Source organism: Pyxicephalus adspersus, chromosome 7 (assembly GCF_032062135.1).
Source record: "Pyxicephalus adspersus chromosome 7, UCB_Pads_2.0, whole genome shotgun sequence".
Classification (NCBI taxonomy): Eukaryota; Metazoa; Chordata; class Amphibia; order Anura; family Pyxicephalidae; genus Pyxicephalus; species Pyxicephalus adspersus.
The window spans coordinates 50,088,915-50,109,000 of NC_092864.1; the positions used below are offsets into that span (position 1 = coordinate 50,088,915).

The window sequence follows — 20,086 nt, forward strand, 5'->3', positions numbered from 1 at the left end:
CTCTCCAGGTCAATATGTAATTATGAATATAAATAAATGTTTCCTGCTGGGATTTTTGCAGTTTACATAAAGGGCAGGTATAGCTTTAAACAAAACTCAAGCACCCCCAGTCCTTGTATTAATTGGTCCTTTCCTCCTTTACCACTGCTTGTTATATACAAGTTAAACACATGTTGGCTGAGGTTGGGCAAACTGCCTTCTAAAATATAATACCTATATTACATGAAGGCAAGTGAACAGAGGCACCAGTGACCTTATTACTGTCCTGTATGTAGTTAACGCAATACCTCAGAAATACCGGCAATATCTCAGGTGATGAGTGTACCGTGTGTCCTATGTGTGATGGAACTCCATATATAAAAATATAATCCAGTATATAAAGATACGCCTAAATATTTCTCTAGTTTAAATACAGTGTGGAAGGTTTGTAAGCTCTGTTGGTGTCTGTGTCCCAACAAGGTAGATTTTTCTTTTTGTTCTGGGGACACCATGGCTGAAAGTCCAATCATTTTAGATTGAGACACTTTTAGATTTTAGAGGAGATAACTAAAAAGCGATTTACCTTACTCTGTAGCTCAGTTTTATAAACATCTTGTTTTATCCATAGTACAGGATGTGAATTGAAATATCTCCAAAAAATACAAATGTCAAAAACTGACAACATTTCTCCACTGTATCTAATATGCAATAAAATGGTTTAAGCTTTTTATGGACTTTAAGGGAATATTTCCTGATATTTTTAACATGGGAAGGAGGTCAGTTTGAAGGCAGAAAGCCAAAAAATCATTGGTATCAGTTAAACTGAGCTAAGAAGCATACATTGCCCACTGCTCAAGGAAACCCCTAGCTACTTCTGGAGGAACCCTAGTTGAGAAACACTGCTTTGAAGTATTATTTCAACATAGCTAAAGGTTCTGTAAACATTCTTCTTTATGTAAAAATGAAGCAGTATTGTATATTGATTTATAAATATTTATTTTTAAGTAGATCTTCTGGATGTAACAATATTAAAACTTCTGGATGTAACAATATTAAAACTTCTGGATGTAACAATACTGTAACATTCATATGAAGAGGTATGGTATGATATATAAGTAAAGCACCAAATGTAATTGGTGGCTTTATTAACCAATAGAGTTTGGTCTGGAAGCTTGGGGACAGGGTCAAATGTAAGATTTAGATATATCATTAGCTACTTATAGCTCTGTTAAATGCTTTTCAGTAAAAGAAACCCTTTTCTCAGTTTGGTCTGCTCGTGTTCTTGTTTAAATAAATGACCTGCAGCATATAATTCAACATAAATGCAATAGATTAACATGTTTTTTGTTTGGTACATTCTAAACCAGGACAACCCAGACAAACACAACATCAATCCTTGTTTCTTCTTTTTACCTAAATATATCTCTGTGATTTTTAACATTCCAGTTGTAGTCTCCTTTACTGACCAGTTCGAAAAACTCATTTCGTCTCCTGCAAAACATAGAACATGGGAAGGTTAATGGGAACAGAGATGTAAAAATAGAGATTTTTATAGGATGTGATGTTATGAGATTTGTTTGCCACTTGTAGCTGACAATGTTATCATGACAATTTATCAAGATGGATCAGAGTCTGGGTTCAGAGTAACATACTGCCCTCCCAATGGAGGTCCCCAGAAAAAAAATGTTATCCTACAGAGGAAGATGTAGCAGCAAAGACCTTTTAACACATTCGCTACTTACTTTAGAACATTCATTAGATACCACTGGCAGTAATACATAGACAGTTCTGGCCATTGGAGAAAAATTGGTTCTTGCTTGCACAAAGTGACGTAATGAGGTCTTTACCATTTTTTTAAAGGGCCTTTTAATGTAAAACTTTATTTTGGTCACTATTATTTGGTAGACAGATTTACATTAATCTCAATTCCACATTTAGTCAGAGAAGCAAGGATACAATGACTTCAAGAGGAACTTGATCCCAAAGTGCTTTGATAAATGTCCCTCCATATTATAAAGGATAGACATACTTACAAGTCCATCATATGCAGTGTTGTCCTCTTTTAAGTTTTAATTCTCAGGCTGTTTCACATCCCCATTTTTGCCTTTCTGTTGCTGGAAGACATTTGTCTTTTCCAGATTCTTTGAGCTGCCCCTACAATCTTATCTGTTATTTTATCTCTTCTACAGCGCTGGTAGCCAAATATTAAAAATTTGAAAAGTAAACTATTGCATCCTGGAATAGGCTACATCGATTTCCTGCAGTAGAAAGATGTCTATGCTATCCTTTCCTAGGCAAGAAAAGTGGAAAACGAGGAGAAGCTAAGAGGAGGTCACAGCTATAAGCTTATTGTTTTTAAACAAAGGTAACACTTCTTATAAAGGGGGAAAAAAGACATTTATGTCCCATGAAAAGTCCACTTTAACCTAATTTTTTTGGTGGTGGTATCATTTTTGCCAGAAATCTTTTATGGGTGAAATACGTCTATGGCTATCATTGCTATCATCTCTTTCAAAAAGTTAGTTGCCTGGCTTTAAACCTATGAGTCCCTGACATAGGATGAGTAAAGAAGGATATCATGGTTTCTGACATTTTCACGCACTCAAAATATGAATAGCACAAATAAAAGTATACTTCAAATCCTAGCATTGCAAAGTACCTAACAATTTTAGTTGAAGGTTACGAATGGCAAATTCCATACTCATACATACAGACTATGGGCATTAAACTTTTTAAATAACTCTAACAAACGATAAAAGAGTCCTGGAACAAGCCATCGATGACATTTCTTGTCACTTGGTGCAATGCTTATTGTGCATTAGCATTGCTTAGCTTTTAGTACCATTTCCAGGCCCGGTTCAGCCAACAATGTATAAGGAAGGACACTGTTGGCTATTTCTTGTGTTTTTCTGGTCTCTCTGGAATGCATTAATTGACATTTCTTGGGAAAGCACATCCACCGACTTATTTTTGGATGAATTAAAGAATTGTTTAAACCTTGCCAAGTTACCAGAACAAACTGAAATGGTGAATGTCCCTATCAGCGCACTGTTGTTATCTAACGTTATCTACCTAAGTAATCATAAACAGATATTTAAAAATGTTGTCAGAAGTGTCCCAATTACAATGGCTATTTTGATCAGCAAGAAAACATAAGCACATGAAAGAATCACTAGAAGAAATGGTGGAAAATTAAAAAAATGTATCTGTGATTTAGTATTTCAGATTCAATGGAATAAAGGTTGTTTCAAAGAATCTTCTTTATGCCAAAAATAAAAATCCACCTTCACACGTACAGAAAAACAACAAATAAAAAACGCCAAAGCTATTTGTACACAGAGCAGAAACATTCACATAGTATTAAATCTAAACCACCGTATTTTATATTCCATTAATCACAAGACTCAGGGATTCAATGGACTCATTTGAACTTTTGTGGTGCCTCTTTTACAAAATCAATTATCTGAACTTTTACAAAGCAAAGGCAATTTGTCATTTGCACTTTTATATCACCTGGCCCTTAGTATTCCATTGGTGATAATGTGCAAGTCTAATAATAGAACGGAAAGGGCACAGAATGACGTATGGGGTTGTTAATTGCAAGTGGTGTTTAAAACTAATGATTTACAATCACTAGTGGTGTAATTAAAAAGGGACCATTTCAGCCAAGTCTAGCTTGATACAACTTGTGAGTTTTCTAGATTGACTATTCTGCTTGATTCAATGTTACACAGTATCGTACTATTTCAATTGTATGTAAACCTTAACAGGTTTGAACTTTTCTTACTTGCTCCATTTTGTTGTGCCTAATGTTCCACTTGAAACATTTTGTTATACCTGATTGATAAGTGCAAATAGCTAAACGTCTTGTCAGACATTTTAGCTGTGCAATGAGCATGAGGCATCCGTCTGTGTTCTTCCCGTTAACAATCAACAGTGGTCAACAATGGTCTTTCCTGTTGGTTGGTTGTTTTGATTGAATTGGAAGGAGGGATAACTAAACAAAATTGGGAAGACAGTTTTTTTTTTTTTGCTTGAGATGAATGTTAGTCCGAAGCCTCATCATCAGTCAGTCTCAACCAGAGTTCCATGGATCCCCAGGATTGCTGTAGAGGTTGCTACAGTTCCTTGAGCTGTTGCTGATTGACCTTTATAGTTGGATAGTCAGCAACAGCTCACTGTAACAGGCCAATGTAAGACATTGGAAGCATTTCCTAATAACCAGAAGCACATAAGAACTGTTTTCTACATCTCTTTTTGTTATAGTAAACAGCGGGAAGCGTTGGCTGTTGGTTGTTAGAGAGATGTTGTCCACTGATTTACATGAACATATTGGAGTGAGGGGGGGGGGGTGTAGTTTGCAGTGTTTGTCCAGACTGGTCAACGAGTTCTTAATCCAAGTAATGATTGCAATCTAGGATATATTGATCATTCACCTAATTGTGTACCCAATGGCCAGTATATGGCTAAATTAAGAAATGATATCTCTTACATTGGAAAAGTCACTTCACTCTCACTTCCTGTTAAGGAAATCTCCCTAATGATACATTATAATTTTAAGAAAAATTAAAAATGACAACAGTTTCTTTTCCCCTACTTTATTCACAATTTAAAAGGAAAAGTTTTGGCTTTAGAAATACTATTTTATACATTTGAAAACATTTCTACTCAGGTGCACTGAACCATACTTAGAAAGCATTTTCTAATTAATTCAGTGCCAAAATGACCATTTATATTGATAAAGTACAATGAATATCATGAGCTAAGTGGATTTTGTGTGTTCATATATGGATACATTTGAGGGGGAAATACAAAACCAAACAATCATGTAAATAGTTGTCACGGCTGGCCAATTTTTGGGAGTCAGCCAGTTTTCCCTCCATGTCAAATCCACTACCTTCAAAGGGAATTTGCTTGTGTCTGCGTTTCATTGGTTCCAGACATCAAGTCGCTGGCTTATTTTACATGTACATATAGGGGATGGAAGGCAAGGAGTGTCTATATATGATGATAAATCTGTGGTCTTAGGATCAAATGGTCATGTTGTATGTTTTTTAAGGAACTTCATCTTTAAGAGATCTTGAAAAACCTTTCTCATTTGCAAGCTAGTTTACACTGTAGCCACTGAACCTGTGCACAGATCACATTTGTCAGGCCCATCTGGCAGCCCCTGACATTTAAAATGAGCATGGCTCATTTGTACCAAATTGCAAGCAGCCTCAGAACACTCTCACTCCATACAAAAATGACTAATCTGGTGGCACAAAGTACGTCTCCTGTGCCTTGTGTCTAGCCATGTAAACAAGAACACGGAAAGAAAATATAAACCCGCCTACAGCTCATTACTTTGTCAATGAAAACCTGAGTTTTGGAGAAATATTTCTATATGTGTTAAAGAGTTTCTCTAATCAGAATGAAAATTATAGGTGACTTGAAGATTCCTCCTGCAGGCAAATTTACTATAAATATGGACTTTCACTGTTTTTTCAAGAAACAATGGAAACCATTCACACATTAAAGGCACACAATAAAAATGGCAATCTGACAAATGTCCTAAAGACGAGTTTTTGAGAGTGCCCAGGGGGATGCATGAGTTTCAATAAAAGAATCAGTGTATTAAGTGTCTAAGGCAGTTTTCTTATCCATTTTACCCCTGAGAAACCCCAAAATTAATAAGGAACCCCTGCTGTAATCAAACAATGGGAACAAAAATGAACCAGAACTATGCAGGTACCATCTTAAGGAAGGTCAATCAGCCAAAGCTCAAGGAACCCCTGCCAATTTCTGGAGGAACCCTGGTTGAGAAAGGATAGTTTAAGACAGGGGTGGGAAAACTTTTTTAGTCAGGGGCCACAATCTGAAATAAAATTTGACAGAGGGGCGGGGCAGATGGGAGAGTGGGTGGGGTTATGCCAACATGACGCCACTGAACATGAGGTCATGATGGCATAACCACGCCCACTCTCCCATCGCGGGCTCTGAGCTTATGATAGGAGAGTGGGCGGGCTGTGTCACTGCACACAACCCACCCGTTCTCCCATCGCAGGCTTAGATCTGGGGGACACGTTCCGTGGCTCTGGCCGGTGGGGCCCCCCCCTGCGGGGTCCTTGTCCTGACCCTGCTTGGGGTGGCACCGGCCAGAGCCGCAGACCACCCAAAGGGCCAGAGAAACATCCCTATTGGTCTGTATACGGCCTGCAGGACGTAATTTGCCCATGCCTGGTCTAAGGGGAGGTATGAGCCACTGTGGGGGTATTTTATCTATGGGCCCTGAATAGTATTGAAGTCATGGTTGACATATATTGCTTGTGTTTTGTGTATGAAATAATGGGTACAGTTGATGTATATCTTTTGTGTTTGTGTATCCACAGAACAAATAACATTCAAATATAATTAAACCCTTCCCAAAAACATGTATCCAAGCTACAAGTCTCTATGAATTGCATCACTGGTTCCAAAAAAAACATTTTCTAAACATATATTATCGCCATCTGATGTCATGTGCCGTTCACCAGCTGTCTTCAAACCTTGTCCACTTTGTAAATCCTGTGCCATAGACAAAAGTACACCTTTCACCTCAATTGTGTCCCTTGCTTTTTGTATACTAAGTTCTCCCACCTCTTTGACTTTAAGGTCTATGGATAGGATTGTCCTTTTTGGCTATTTATAACTGGAATGATTACATTGGATTTTTCCACAACAACTACTAGCAAGATGGGAAGATACCCTTTAAGCTGTTTAACACTCTGTAGCACCAAGAAGACTTTGATATTTCCAATATAACAATGCTTAAAGCGGGATTAACTCCTGCAATGATTGTGCACAGCATACTTGCTGGTTATGGCACACACTTACCATGACAGGTCGAGGAACCAGTCACTACTGAATATCCCTAAAGTCCCCAAATTTTCTGCTGCTGCCCTCTTCGGCCATTGGGCAGCCACTGATCATTGTCCCAAGATCTAGATTTATTCAGCTGTGTCTCAAATAGAACTAGGTACTACATTGTGTGTCCCATGCATCATACAGTGTAAGCAAAAAACACAAAGCAGAGGAAAAGTTTTTTTTTGCAAAATAGGCTTTGCATATCTTCTGCTTAAACCTCCTTGTGACTTTTTTTGAGTTCTGATTTAACTTGGTATAGCAATGAACCAAAGTTTACAGAAAAGTATAAAGACCAATCAAATTTACCCTGCCTTAAAACTATTGCAACAAATTACAAGAATTGTCCATATTAATCATTGTGCCTGATATCTTAATAATGCATAACTGCAGATTTAAATTTGTATGTAGCTACGGGATATAAGGTTGTCGTAACACCAAGCCATCCAATCTCTATCCTGCAGCTCTGAAATTTATATTCCTTCTTAAACAGTTAACAAGACTGGGAATGAATTTCAGTGATGGCATTTTTCCTGAACCATAGGCTTGTAAACACAATGGGGAGCCATTAGGATTCATGTAGCTGGGAATCTTGCCCTTAACATTCACGCATAAATGGGCTGCTGGCTGCCTGTGCTTATGCCCATCTGTCTAGCGGGCATTGTGCCTGATCACAATGCAAACCACCATCTCACTGAGGCTCAGAAAAAAGCAAAGTGATAATGTATCAGAAAAGCTGCCTGAAAGCATCTCTGCATCCCATTTCTGCTCTGTAGGGTCTGAACCCTCTGGAACATGAGAAGGATTAGATTATATAAAGTGTTCTTCCTCATAAAAAACAATGTACAACATATCAGAGCCGTTCTAGTAATAGCGCAAGGTAAGGATTTCGTTTTTGGTGGTGACCTTAAGTGAAGGCATATGACAACATTCTCATCTCCTGGCACAAATAGATTGAAGGGTCTGTGTTTACCACTTCCAGAATCTTCACCACACTGGTATAGGGCATGCATGGCCAAGATGACCAGAAGTGGGGCTCAGTACTGGGAGCAGGGCTTAGTACAAAGAAACATGGTGGTGATAGGTAAAGTATTGACTTGGATAGCATAAACTGTTGGGTCACTTCTGAAAACTTTCCTGATGAGATCCTTCGAAAATGTTGGCTGGTATTAGAGCCACCAGAAACATGCCAGCCTCAGTAATGCCAGATGTTATCACATGTAAAACATAAAACAGTGAAAAGTGCAATTGTTACATTGAAAGTGTATCAGAAACCAACTTGTATGAACAAACTCCTGACATGTTATAATGTACAGCAACTGTGTCATTTTGCAAAAAAAGCTCTATTAATAATAATAATAATAATAATAATAATAATAATAATAATAATATTAAAAATATTAATAATAAAATAAAAAAAAAGTATTTAGGTATTTTTGCACAGGCTGGGATGTAATTCTGCTACAAACAGGACAATGCATTTTCTCAATCTCTTGTTCCCCAAAGATTAGACAGAAACACTGTAACTTTCTTGTAAATTATAAATAGAAAGGATGTCACAAGTGCTTTATGAATTTGCCTTCAACTGCATAGGCACCAGGACTGTGTTTTCTCAGTAAAGTAGTAGATGCTGACACTAGATGCCAAAATATTCCATGGGAAAAAAAAGCAAATGATGGTGTTGTGAAGAGAAGTACTATAAAATATGATAAATACCTATAAGGGTTACACTGACGCAGTATTTAGCATGCAAACGCTTACCAGGAAAAAAGATATATCTGGTGACAGGTCCACTTAAATGTATTAATATTCCTAAGAATAAGTTTATACTTAGCACAAATGCCTGTTCCATGTGTTTTCCCCTAAATGACTCCTGGGGTGTGTCAGTATATTCAAACAATTCATGATTGAAACCAAATGACTGAAATTACATCACAAAGACAAGTAATATTAATGAGTGTGACAACAGGAATTTAAGCAGATATTCTAAGCGGAAAAGTCAAATAAACATGCTATTTTAGGAGAAATTGGTTTGGACAGAAAATCAAGCTTTGGAATCAGATACAGGAGGGGTCTGGGACGTAGGCTGTTTAAGTAAAAAGATGAAAAAAAAAGTACAGCACAGACTGGTCAAATAATTTAATTTCAAACGATGACCAACCTGTAGATAGGGATTTCTCATTTTTGTGGCACACTAGGATGAGTCCTATATAAAGGGGATAGCCTAAAACAATGCAGAGGAAAGGTGTCCAGATTTATCATCACATTACATTTTCTCCCTCTAACAGTTACTGAAATAATAAGAAATGCAATAAACATTCTTGCTGAACTAAATCTGTGAAAAAAGTTCCTAATGCCCAAAGCAAATTGTTTGGTATCAGTTACAAGTTTTGGGGTGCTGAATTATAGATACACCTGTAAAATAACCCATCTGAAGATATACAATTCTTGTATAAAATATATATCAAAGTGTGGTACATTGCAGTGTAAGTCATTTTGATTGGCACCCTAATGATGCAACCAGTCAATGCATTACAGATATGCAAACCATACATTTTTTCATGCATTGATTACTGTGTCATCTCTGCACCAGCATCCTCATCCCATAAATAAATGCTGACCCTAGAACAACTGTAGCATGGTCCTAATGTGGAAAAATCACAGATGATGACATTGTGAAGGGGTTTACTTTTTAACCTCATCTCGAATATACCTGTCTGTAATTAGTTTTTTAGTTATGCTGGCAGCACCCTCCCTGTACAATTAAGAAGCAGGCTGGTAATGAGGGAGCCAGGTTCTCACCCATGTATCAGAAGTCCCTGTCAGGGCTACTAAGCCCCTGCACAGAGTCTCTGCAGTCAAACTTACAGCCAAGCCCAAATGATTACATCAAGGGAATGGCTCCCCCCAAGTAATCTGTGAATACACTGCTGTCAGTATGACAGCCTGGTTTTGCTTTGCATTAAAGTGGAACTGTTTTAATTTGCCTGATCGCCGCCCAAGCTGTCAAATTTCTCTGAACTTCACATGTGTTTGTTGTCATGGATATCCAGCAATCGTTTCTTCCCTTGTGAGTGTCAGTAATGGATGGGCAGCAGTTAAATCCCGACCCAGCCAATGAAGATGGCTGAATTTTTGTTTTGAGGAAGAGAAGGCCAACAAAGAAGCGGTGCCCTGCCAGGGAAGTGTGAGTATCATGTGTCTTAGTTTCACTTTAAATGTTCCCATGACAGGCTTCCATGCCTAAGCCTGTAAAGTGAAATGTGCTAGTGTGGGTGGATCCTCAGTGGGGACTTTGTCTATGTTGGGAGCAAGAAAGTTCTATTTGGGATGATAGCAACTCAGTGTTCTATTACATGTGATAATTGTAGGAGCTAGGACAGGCGCTGGACTCGCTTCAACCCATATCTGGCCACACTGGCTCTACATATTGGGCCTTTGAAGCAAAGGGCATCCAGACCCTGGGTACAATATTAGCTGCTAGCTGTACGTATTGTATTAAGGAAGCTTATAACTGTGAAAAAAGGGAGATTTGTTAAATTTTTGATATTTAATATCTTATTGCATGCATCTGTATAACCAAATTAAGGAAATTAAACAGTAAGTTCCTCTGGGGCGGAACCTGACTTGATAAGTACTGCAAAAAAATATATATTTAATAAATATTATAATTTAATAAACATATTTTATAATTAGAGGATAAATCAGTAACATAATAGTTAAATAGCCCTCTAAACCATGCGTGATAATGACTTTTGACTGTGGTTAGTATTTGTGCACTGAACAGTGTCATAAAATTTGACTTTTGTATTTTTTTTGGAGCAAATATATTTTGTCACCATAGTCGAGATGTATGTGTAGAATTGGGAACACTTCAGGAAAATGAAAAATCTCATGCCAACTAAATTATGATTTTGACACTGGCATAATCCATGTGTGTAATATGAAAACCACTGAGATGACAAGCAGGCTGTCTCAGCACATAGCAAGTCGCTGCAATTTGAAAAGGTTTTTTTTTCTTCATTACTCCAGCTAATACAAAGTAGGCTTATGCTGCGTGGTCAAGGCGAACTGGAATGTGACACAAATGCATATTAGAAATGCTGCTAATAGGATTCAAAGTCATAAGCTCCAAACAAAATGAATTTCTCTCATTCTGATTCAAGGCGTGACAAGGACATTAAGATCCTCACAGGGGGAGAAATCGTGAGATGAAGAAAGCATGGATGTAGCACATTAACTAGTGCCTAGATTTTCATGATGGTCTTTGGTATGCTCAGCCATGCAAATGGGTAAAGGCACGTCTGCTTCTCCTTAAAATGCTGCCTGTGCCACTGAAAATCTAAAGGTAGGTCATTCTCAACTAGTCTGCAGTGTCTAGCGGCAGGTGAAATATACAACTACAGGGTAAGCTTTCATTGGGCCTGATTTATTAAAGCTCTCCAAGGCTGGAGAGGATATACTTTTATCAGTAAACTTGGGCGATCCAGCAAACCTGGAATGGATTTCCTAAAAGTCATTTGCTATTTGTTCCACCTCTTCCCTAATCTCACAACCCTACACACAAAACTGGAGACAAGATCTCTGAGTTTCGCTGATTGTAAGAGAGGTATGAAGAGGTATGAAGACCATAGGAAGGTAGACCACTGGAAACATGACCATCAGTAGGAGCTGCACAGTGGGTGCTGAGGCTGACAATGACTTGGCTTTGGGATTTGGAAGGGGAGTACAGCCAAAAGATTGCTAGCCAACAGGGGGCAAGAACAAACTGGGTGGTAACTGCAAAGTTGAAATATAATATCACTTTCTGATATGGATTAAAGAAGTGACCAGAACAAAAAAGTGAGTGAATCTTGTGATCCTGGACCCAGACATTAATAATATCTCAGCAGTGGATCTAATCCTTCCACACAATTGCCTTCAATGATATATATTTAAATATATACATTTAATACATACATTTGCATTTTGCAATGGCCTTACTAAACTCTGTATGCAACGTTTTTAAAATTTTCAGATTCAACCTACTACTTGTCTAAGCTTGATTCTAAAATACAGGTTCATGGTCACATGTAAACAAAGTAATGTGTATAAAACAGCTAACACACAGTAAAAGTTCTGCTTTAGAGGGTCACAAAAGGATGGCTTTTCTATTACTGAAAATGAAATTGCAAACAAAACCATGACAAGAAGCCTTTGTTATATACATGCATATAAAGGTTGGCCTGACATAATGCTGATAATAACTCAATGGTTATGATAATGGAAAAAAGTAAATTCTGGAGATGCAGAAAACTTGTAAAGTAAGAAGTTTTCCAAAAGATATATATTACTACACCTACCAGACTACCAGATGATTTTAGGTAGACAGACCCATTAAGCACAGTATGTAATACTTTTTCTTTTCCTCCTAAGGTGTGTCTACATTTAGCTGTTAATAAAAAAACTAGATTGGTAGGATTGTAATGGCATCACTACTACACAGTACACTGGATGGAATAGGATATATTCTTTTCTATATAAACTCCGTAATTGCAGAACCCAAGGGGCTCTGGGCTCACATCTACATCTTTCTCCCCAAGTCTTCGGCTAGGGCATCGGTTCCAATCCTTTTAAATGTAGCCAATATTATTACTTCAATAGCTAATTAAAATACCTCGAAGCATGTCCTCTCATCTGTCAAGGAAATATGAATCAAATGCTCATTTTCCAACATTCAGCAGTATACCAGTACAGTGATTTATTGTAAAAGAATTTCATGAAAGGAAACATGCTTGTAGCATTACACAGTTCATGTATAGGTTCACCACTGCAGATTAAAAAATGTGTTTAGGCATTTCACTTAGATATATATTTAAGGGAAAGCATAACCAGAAGTAAGTATGGATTTAAGGAGGTGGATACTTTACTGGCACTCATTTACAGCATGCTTCCTCCAGGTCCATGATTTAAAGGTATTGAAACCTGGCATAGCCAAGCATCTAGCATTTTCAGGAGGCCAGCCCCTGTACTTATGATTTGGTTACTTTATACATCTTTGTCCACTTGAGAAGATGAAAGCTTATTAAAATGGGGAAAATTCCCTTTTCATTTTTCACAAGAACATGGTGATTGGAAAATTTACCCTTGTACTTTTTGGAAGAGTCATTTCTTGTTCTTGTGACAACTGTAAAGTGGGAATCTGACATTCCCACAAACATTCTCTGGTGGGAATCAATAACTGCCATTGAAACACATGGACCTGGAAGATTGCCTCCAGGGATTGTTTGAGGCAATGTCAGATTCCCTGTTTTATAAATAGAACTCTGATAGTGGGTTCACAATTATGTGCACAAGTTATTGCACAAGAAAACATGCATTGGTGTAAAGGGGTGTAAATCATTAACAGCACCTTAACCCATCTTCCCAATGCACTTGCTTTGCAAAAACAATAATGCATTATCATGTGCTGTGCTGCACTGGGTAAAAAATGCATGGACCTTTCTGAGTGCACTAGCTTGCCAAAACTAAATAAAAGCAAATGTGTGAATTCAGCCTAATATTTTGGTTAAGTCATTACGTTCTGATTTTTACTGATATCAGTTTTTGAGATGAATGAGGTGAGTCTTACTTTATCCAAAATTTACATAAAAGTTCTTCCATACACTTTCATATTGGGCACTAATTGTGTATTTAGGCTGGTAGACAAGATAGAGGTCGTAATAGTGCCAACAAAATGCCAACACTACACAGGCTACAATGTACACATTAGCAGATAAAAGTTAACTTTTACAAGAAAATGATGACTGGGCTTGTAATAAAAGAGAAACTTTGTCTCTATCTGTCACATAGCTTTTGCTATGTTATAAGGCCCCATAATGCATTGTCATAACTAAAGGCCAAATAAATCTATGTTAATCTGCATTAAAATCTAGGTATTGTAAGAATGTCTTTTACTGTCTGCTCACCATCTTCACTTTGCTGATATCATTTATTTTATTAACTACAATGAACAGGGAAAATAGAGAAATTGAATTGGAGCAATGATCCACCTTGCAGACCAGACTCTGAGCTGACGGTCAGGCTAATAAAATAGAATAATATTGGTCTAAAAAAAAACATTTTTTAACTTCAGCAAACTGATACAATATTTTAAATGTGACATATTGATGGTAAAGATGTCTGTAATAACCAAGAAGTAATGATTTTTAACATGGAGACATTCAAATTTGCATACATACTCAAAATGAAGCGTGATATCTGTGGCGAGGATGGACTGCTTCAGGAGCTGCATGAGATCGCTGTACTGGTGCGATGACAAGTTGGAGAAAATGTTGTGCCCCTGCAACACAAAAGCTACAAAAAATAAATAACTAACGATACAGGCAAGTACATGTCTGAATACTAATGATGTGTTACTGCAAAAACAATATGATTGCATTGTAGGATTGGTCAACACAGAATGACAAACGGCTAACCACTTGGTCATGTTGAACAGATCACTGATACAGCAGCCAAAGAATTTGTCATTCTACAAGGTATCTACTAAGGTTTCCAAATTATCCTGGGGAAAAATAGTTTTTTAACCACTTTTTATTAATAATATTGATAATAAGTCCTATATTTAATGGACATACCAATAGACTATTAGACTGGTGGTAACCTCAGTATCTACCTATAGGTGAATATAATTTCGAGGGAATTGACCATTTAGGTGAAACATGTACTTGAGATCTTGTTCTGAACCAATTCCTCTTCCTGTAATGAATTAATAACCACAATCTATCCTTTCTCTATGTATAGAATACATTGGGCCATATGTTGTTTGAAGCCCACTTTGTTTTTTCAGAGACTAGTATTTGCATTTTCATGGGACATATTGCACACAATTTAAAGTGAAAGGTGTCATGGTCTAAAATGCTTATTAGCTTATTATTTCCTGAAGTTTTCCAATAGAAAATACCTGTCCAAAATACTTTTTATAGGGGGTCTATACAATCATAGTTGTGTATTGGTATTATTAAAATAACCTAATATCAATAATAAAATAACTCAATCAGTGAAAAATGATCAATCAGGAACATTGTAAGTGTGTTTAGTCATTGTAATGCACATTGCTCCGTGCTGTGCTTTGATGAATGTACATTAGAAGATCACTGGAATCCCTATCTTCATCTACAGACAAACAATTTCATGAACATAAAGCTGCTCAGAAAAACATATCAGTGAATAGGCTTAGCTACAAGTTTGTTCAGAAAGACAATTTAAAGAGCAGGAACCCCTACCAGGCAATAAAATTTGGAGTTTAAAGCAGTCAAATGAGTAGAGAGGTTTTTAAAGTTTGTTTTAAAGGAATATGCACATCCACTCCTTTATATTATAAGATTGTAGTATAAGTACATTTCAACATTTTAAGCTTTGAAAACTTGGTTTGCATTGCTCTTGTATCACAGTCCCATAAATATGACATATCTGGACCTGGATTCCCAACTCCGCCCACCTACACAATTCTTGATGAGATCTTTATTTTATATCTAGGCATAACGCTGGCCTCAAATGGCGCGAAGTTTGATAAACTAAGTGTAATATATATGTGTCAATAGCATCATTATGGTAGGAATTACCTACTTACAGAGATAATGTTAATATTTGGATGAGAATAAGAGGTATGCATTCATTTTTGTGGTCAGGCTGGTCATCTTTCTTAAATACAAGGTAAATTGTTAGAGTTTGTGTTAAGTTTCTGAGTTACATTAAAGTGTTAGTGAGTTATTAACTGTTAGTTTAAAATTAAAGAGTTAATTTAAAGGTTAACATTTGGGCCTGTCCTCAGTGGTCAGTTGTGATCATATATGCGTGTACATGCAGAATATCTTGCATCACCACAATGTACATCACATGCATTTGTGCACTGCATTTTCATTCATTCTTACTAGCACACTGCTGTGTGTTGAGTTGCGCTTTTGTGCAGTATTTGTACCTTTGTGGTGTGTTGGGCAGATAAATGAATGTCATGGCCTAATCCAACACATGCAAAGCTCAAATGGCAATGCATTTTCAGTAAAGCAGCTAACTGTCAAAGTTAGAACAAGTGTGGGGGTCAAGATATAAATATTTCAATTCACAATTGTCTTCTAATTTTATTGTCATATTTTAAAAAAAAGTAATATTTATGATAAATCTGTATTTATTCAAGCAAAATATTATGAATAGATGATATATTAACTGTATAGAGGGGAGCAATATTTTCACACTTTCTAACTGCAGAGAGCAGATGGCATTGAAGTATTGAAGACCTGCCTGATATAGCAGATCACACAGACTGACCCGTTATAGCACAAAGTCAAAGCGTCTGATATATCTTTCCCTTTGCACATGCTGCTGAGACTTGCTGAATACTGCCAGGAATGTTCTTGTTTTGGAATACTCTTCTGATGTGTGCAAACATATACAAGCACCTGTAGTTGTAAATCAGTGCTAGTGGCAGCAACAATTCAAAGCAATGTAGGGGATTTTTTTAAACATATTAATATATGTTTATTTAAATTTTATCTTTATTGTTTATACATTTCTATTATTTTTTACTGTCTTTAAATGTGTTTTAATAAATTGAATGTGCTGGAAAATATTTAGAATAAAGCTTATTGAAATATCTAATAATGAATCACCCAATAGTGTGGATTTTAGAGATGATCCAATACATGCAAATCTGTATAGTTATATGAGACAGACAGCCTACACTTTTTCACCAGCAGAGTTAACATTCACCAGTTTAGGTCCTTTGACTACTCTGCCACCTCGTGGTGAATGTTGGACATCTCCAGTTACAAACAGCAGGCTGATCTTTTGTTTCCTACAACACATTGGGGTTTATTTATAAAGCAGTGGATTTGACTTTCACTGTAACATTCCTTAATGGAGAATCTTCCAGGTTCATATGTTTTAATGGCAGAAATTGATTCTCCATCAGGGAATGTTTCAGTGAATGTCAGATGCACTGCTATGTGAAAAGATACAGCTAAACATATCGTGTTTATTATTATATAACATAGTTACACCTATTACAAAATGTTACTATTTAGACAATATTTCACAACACTGGGCCTGATTTGGGATAACCATACCTGGCCAATCCTGTGCTGTCACACCTTTTACTGCTCTAGGCTGAAGTTTGGACCACTTTGTGTTACCCTTAGGTGATATTGTTGAATGTGTCCAGCAGCCATTATTATTTATAGAGGTTTTCTCCATTAAACCTGGTGGAATCTCGAAGAAGGAGACAAAACAAGCATTTAACCCGTAAAGTGCTCTGACCCTTGCAGTAGGGGGATCCCTATTGCAAGGGTAATTTTTCTCTACTGGTCATCTTTAGGGTAAGTGGCACCTTCTGGGAGCTTTCTTTTTTTAATTTCCCATAACTTGGACAAAGACCACAAGTAAGCCCCATCCAAAACAACAAAAACGGATCCTGGAATCCCATCCAAAGACCCATGTCTTACATGTCTTACACTTCAAGAATTTGCTTTTCTTTTGTCAGTGATTCAAGAAGGGTTCTGAGATTTTGTCCCTAGAGCTCTTTTATATAATTTGGAGCTTTAATAGCCACCAAGAAAAGATTATAACATCTAAATACAAAAGGCAAGCTGATTTGTATTTAGATCCTAATATTCTTTCAGATCTGTGTAGTGAAATGTTTCCAAGGTACAGCAGCTTGTAATTATATTTGTATATCTGCCCCCCTGTAGTTTTCTGCAGGTACAGGTACAGGGTGGACCTTCTGGGTTCTTCCTGCATCTCTCTGCACAGATTATGTACAGCACAGAGGTACTTATACCTGGGCTTCTAAATGGTGCACACTAAATAGATTTATATTGTTTATGGCTATTGATAAATATATTTCAATAAAGTATAGAATAAACTTTATGCTGATTTTTACTGTTAATCTATAAAACTTTTTATTTAACTTTTTTTTAAAATAAACAGCAGAAGGTGTTATGCCTGAATGTCACTATATAACACGGACATGTGGACAGAAGTAACTAACAATTTTTTATTCACCCCACAGGTGTTACATTAAATTTCAATTTTGCAGATGAAATTTTGGCAGTCATGGTCTCAAATGGCCAAATAGTAGGCTGTTGATAAAATGAAAAACATTCTGATTGGAGCTGCTGATTGATTTGCTTCTGTGTGGCTGGAAGGAGCTGCAGAAAACAATTGGAACGTCCATGCTGAACCAGCAAACAGCTCGGCCAAAGTGCCAAGTTACAATGACACCTTAGTCGGCATGAGCTCCCCGGTCCCTTTTCTGCTCACCATTTTTGATCCTCAGATAACATTAGGTGTTCAGCTATTATGAAATGGTCTAGCAACCTCATTAATTTTTATTAATTCTAATGAGTGTCGGGGTCCAGCCTGCAGCCAGCTGAGAGCCAATGAGGCGCAATCGCTGGGAGACCAGGCACAATGTGGAGTCCACATAGAGATCGATGATCTTGCTGTGCTGCTTCTACCTCTAGCTGGAGGAACAGAAATAAGTGAATAGTCCACCTTTCGTTTTTTTTTAAATATCAGTGTTAGATATTATAAGTATATAAGTAAAACTATAAATTATACGATATATATAAGTAAAACTTCCAACCTCACCTAACCCTTTGTGAATAGTATGAACCCATATGGCTTGCAAAAAGATATGTGTCTGAATCCCAGACACTGGCACTGGTTGGTATAATAAAAGCAAATAAATCTGATAATATGGCCCAATAATACAAGTGAATTAATAGGTATAACCATATCCCACACACTCAGAGTTCTACAACTCTCAGATTATGCAGTTTTGGAATATGAGCAGAATAATATAAAAAATCAAAATGTGCTCAATCTACTGATAAGGACATCAATACACCCATTTAGCAGTAAACTACGTACACATCAGGGTCGATATCAGACAAGAATCTGGGGTGTGTACAGCACCCGTCGTCCATGGTCCAAACGACCGTTCTGGCGGATCCACGGACGATGGACAACAAACGATCCTAATGCAAGGGAAGGGGGAGAGCGTGCAGCGGGGTGCAGCTCCGTCGCTCTCCCCCTCCCCTCTTCATAGAGCAGAATGGTCCTGTATGTACAGCACTCGTTCATGCATCGTGCAGTTCTTAGTCGTTGGAAAGGATTATGAAAGATCCTTTCCAACGACAATAATTGCACATGTGTACCCAGCTTAAGTATCTGTATTGAACATCTGCTAACTGTTATGAACTATATATATATGGTAGAGCCTCTCTAAACTAAACACATAGACTTTCATTTATTACTTTTAAATTTGTAAAATTAAGACTACCCTGTCTAAAGGTCACAATGCTGCTCTGTGAGTTGTCACTTTGTTACAGAAAGAAATAAAAATTTGGATCTACAGGCAAGTTCAACTGGTAAAAATGGTGTTACAGGTAGACCCTGAGAAATAACAACTGCTATGGTAATTTTACCCTATATGTACTTTTAAATTTTTTTCCCAGTTCTTCTTTAGTGTGCAGTTCTTTCATTTGTAGAGAAATAATCTCTACAGTTTTTTGTTTCCAATGTATTAAAATCTGTAAATAAATGTTTAAAGTTTGGAAAGTGGCATAATTAGTTACTAAAAAAGAAAATGTTGAACTATATTTACCTTGTCTATACTTTATTTGTAGACTGTACCTTATACCTGTTCCATATATCTTACCCATACTGTATCTTTATACCTTACCCAAACTCCATCCATATAGCTCATCTATATCTTATCCAGGTACTTTACCCATATACTTCACCCATACCCTATCCATATACCTCATCCATACCTTATCCATATACCTTACCTATACTGTATCGGTATACTTTACTCATACCCTATCCATATACCTCACCAATACACTATCCATATACCTTACATAAAACTTATCCATGTGTCATATCCATACCTTATCCATATACCCCATCCATCCCTTATTCAGATACCTCATCCATACCACAAGTCAAATGAATTGGATCATTGGTTATAATAGGTTGAGTACAACAAGCCATATTTAATGAGTACACAAGGAGAAAGCCTACAGAAGCAAAGGGAGAAACATCTTGTATGCTGGAAAAAAATCCAAATCAGTAATTGTGTAAAAGGTAAATCTGTAAAAGGCCGAGCTGACTCTCTGCACAGGAAGCAGCATAGTCGGAAGGTCACTGGTTCCATTCTCTATAATATTAGCAACTCATTGCA

General features: G+C 37.0%; 1 protein-coding gene across 1 annotated transcript in view; it reads right to left on the reverse strand.

Annotated features, from left to right (window-relative positions):
• PDE11A (phosphodiesterase 11A) overlaps positions 1-20,086 on the reverse strand; it is a 247,652-nt gene that overhangs the window by 21,354 nt on the left and 206,212 nt on the right. Inside the window, exons 15-16 of the mRNA XM_072419100.1 lie at positions 14,082-14,182; positions 1,393-1,470 (exon numbers count right to left, since the gene is read on the reverse strand). Of these exons, the coding sequence (XP_072275201.1) occupies positions 1,393-1,470; positions 14,082-14,182 (179 nt within the window). The remainder of the gene's footprint in view (positions 1-1,392; positions 1,471-14,081; positions 14,183-20,086) is intronic.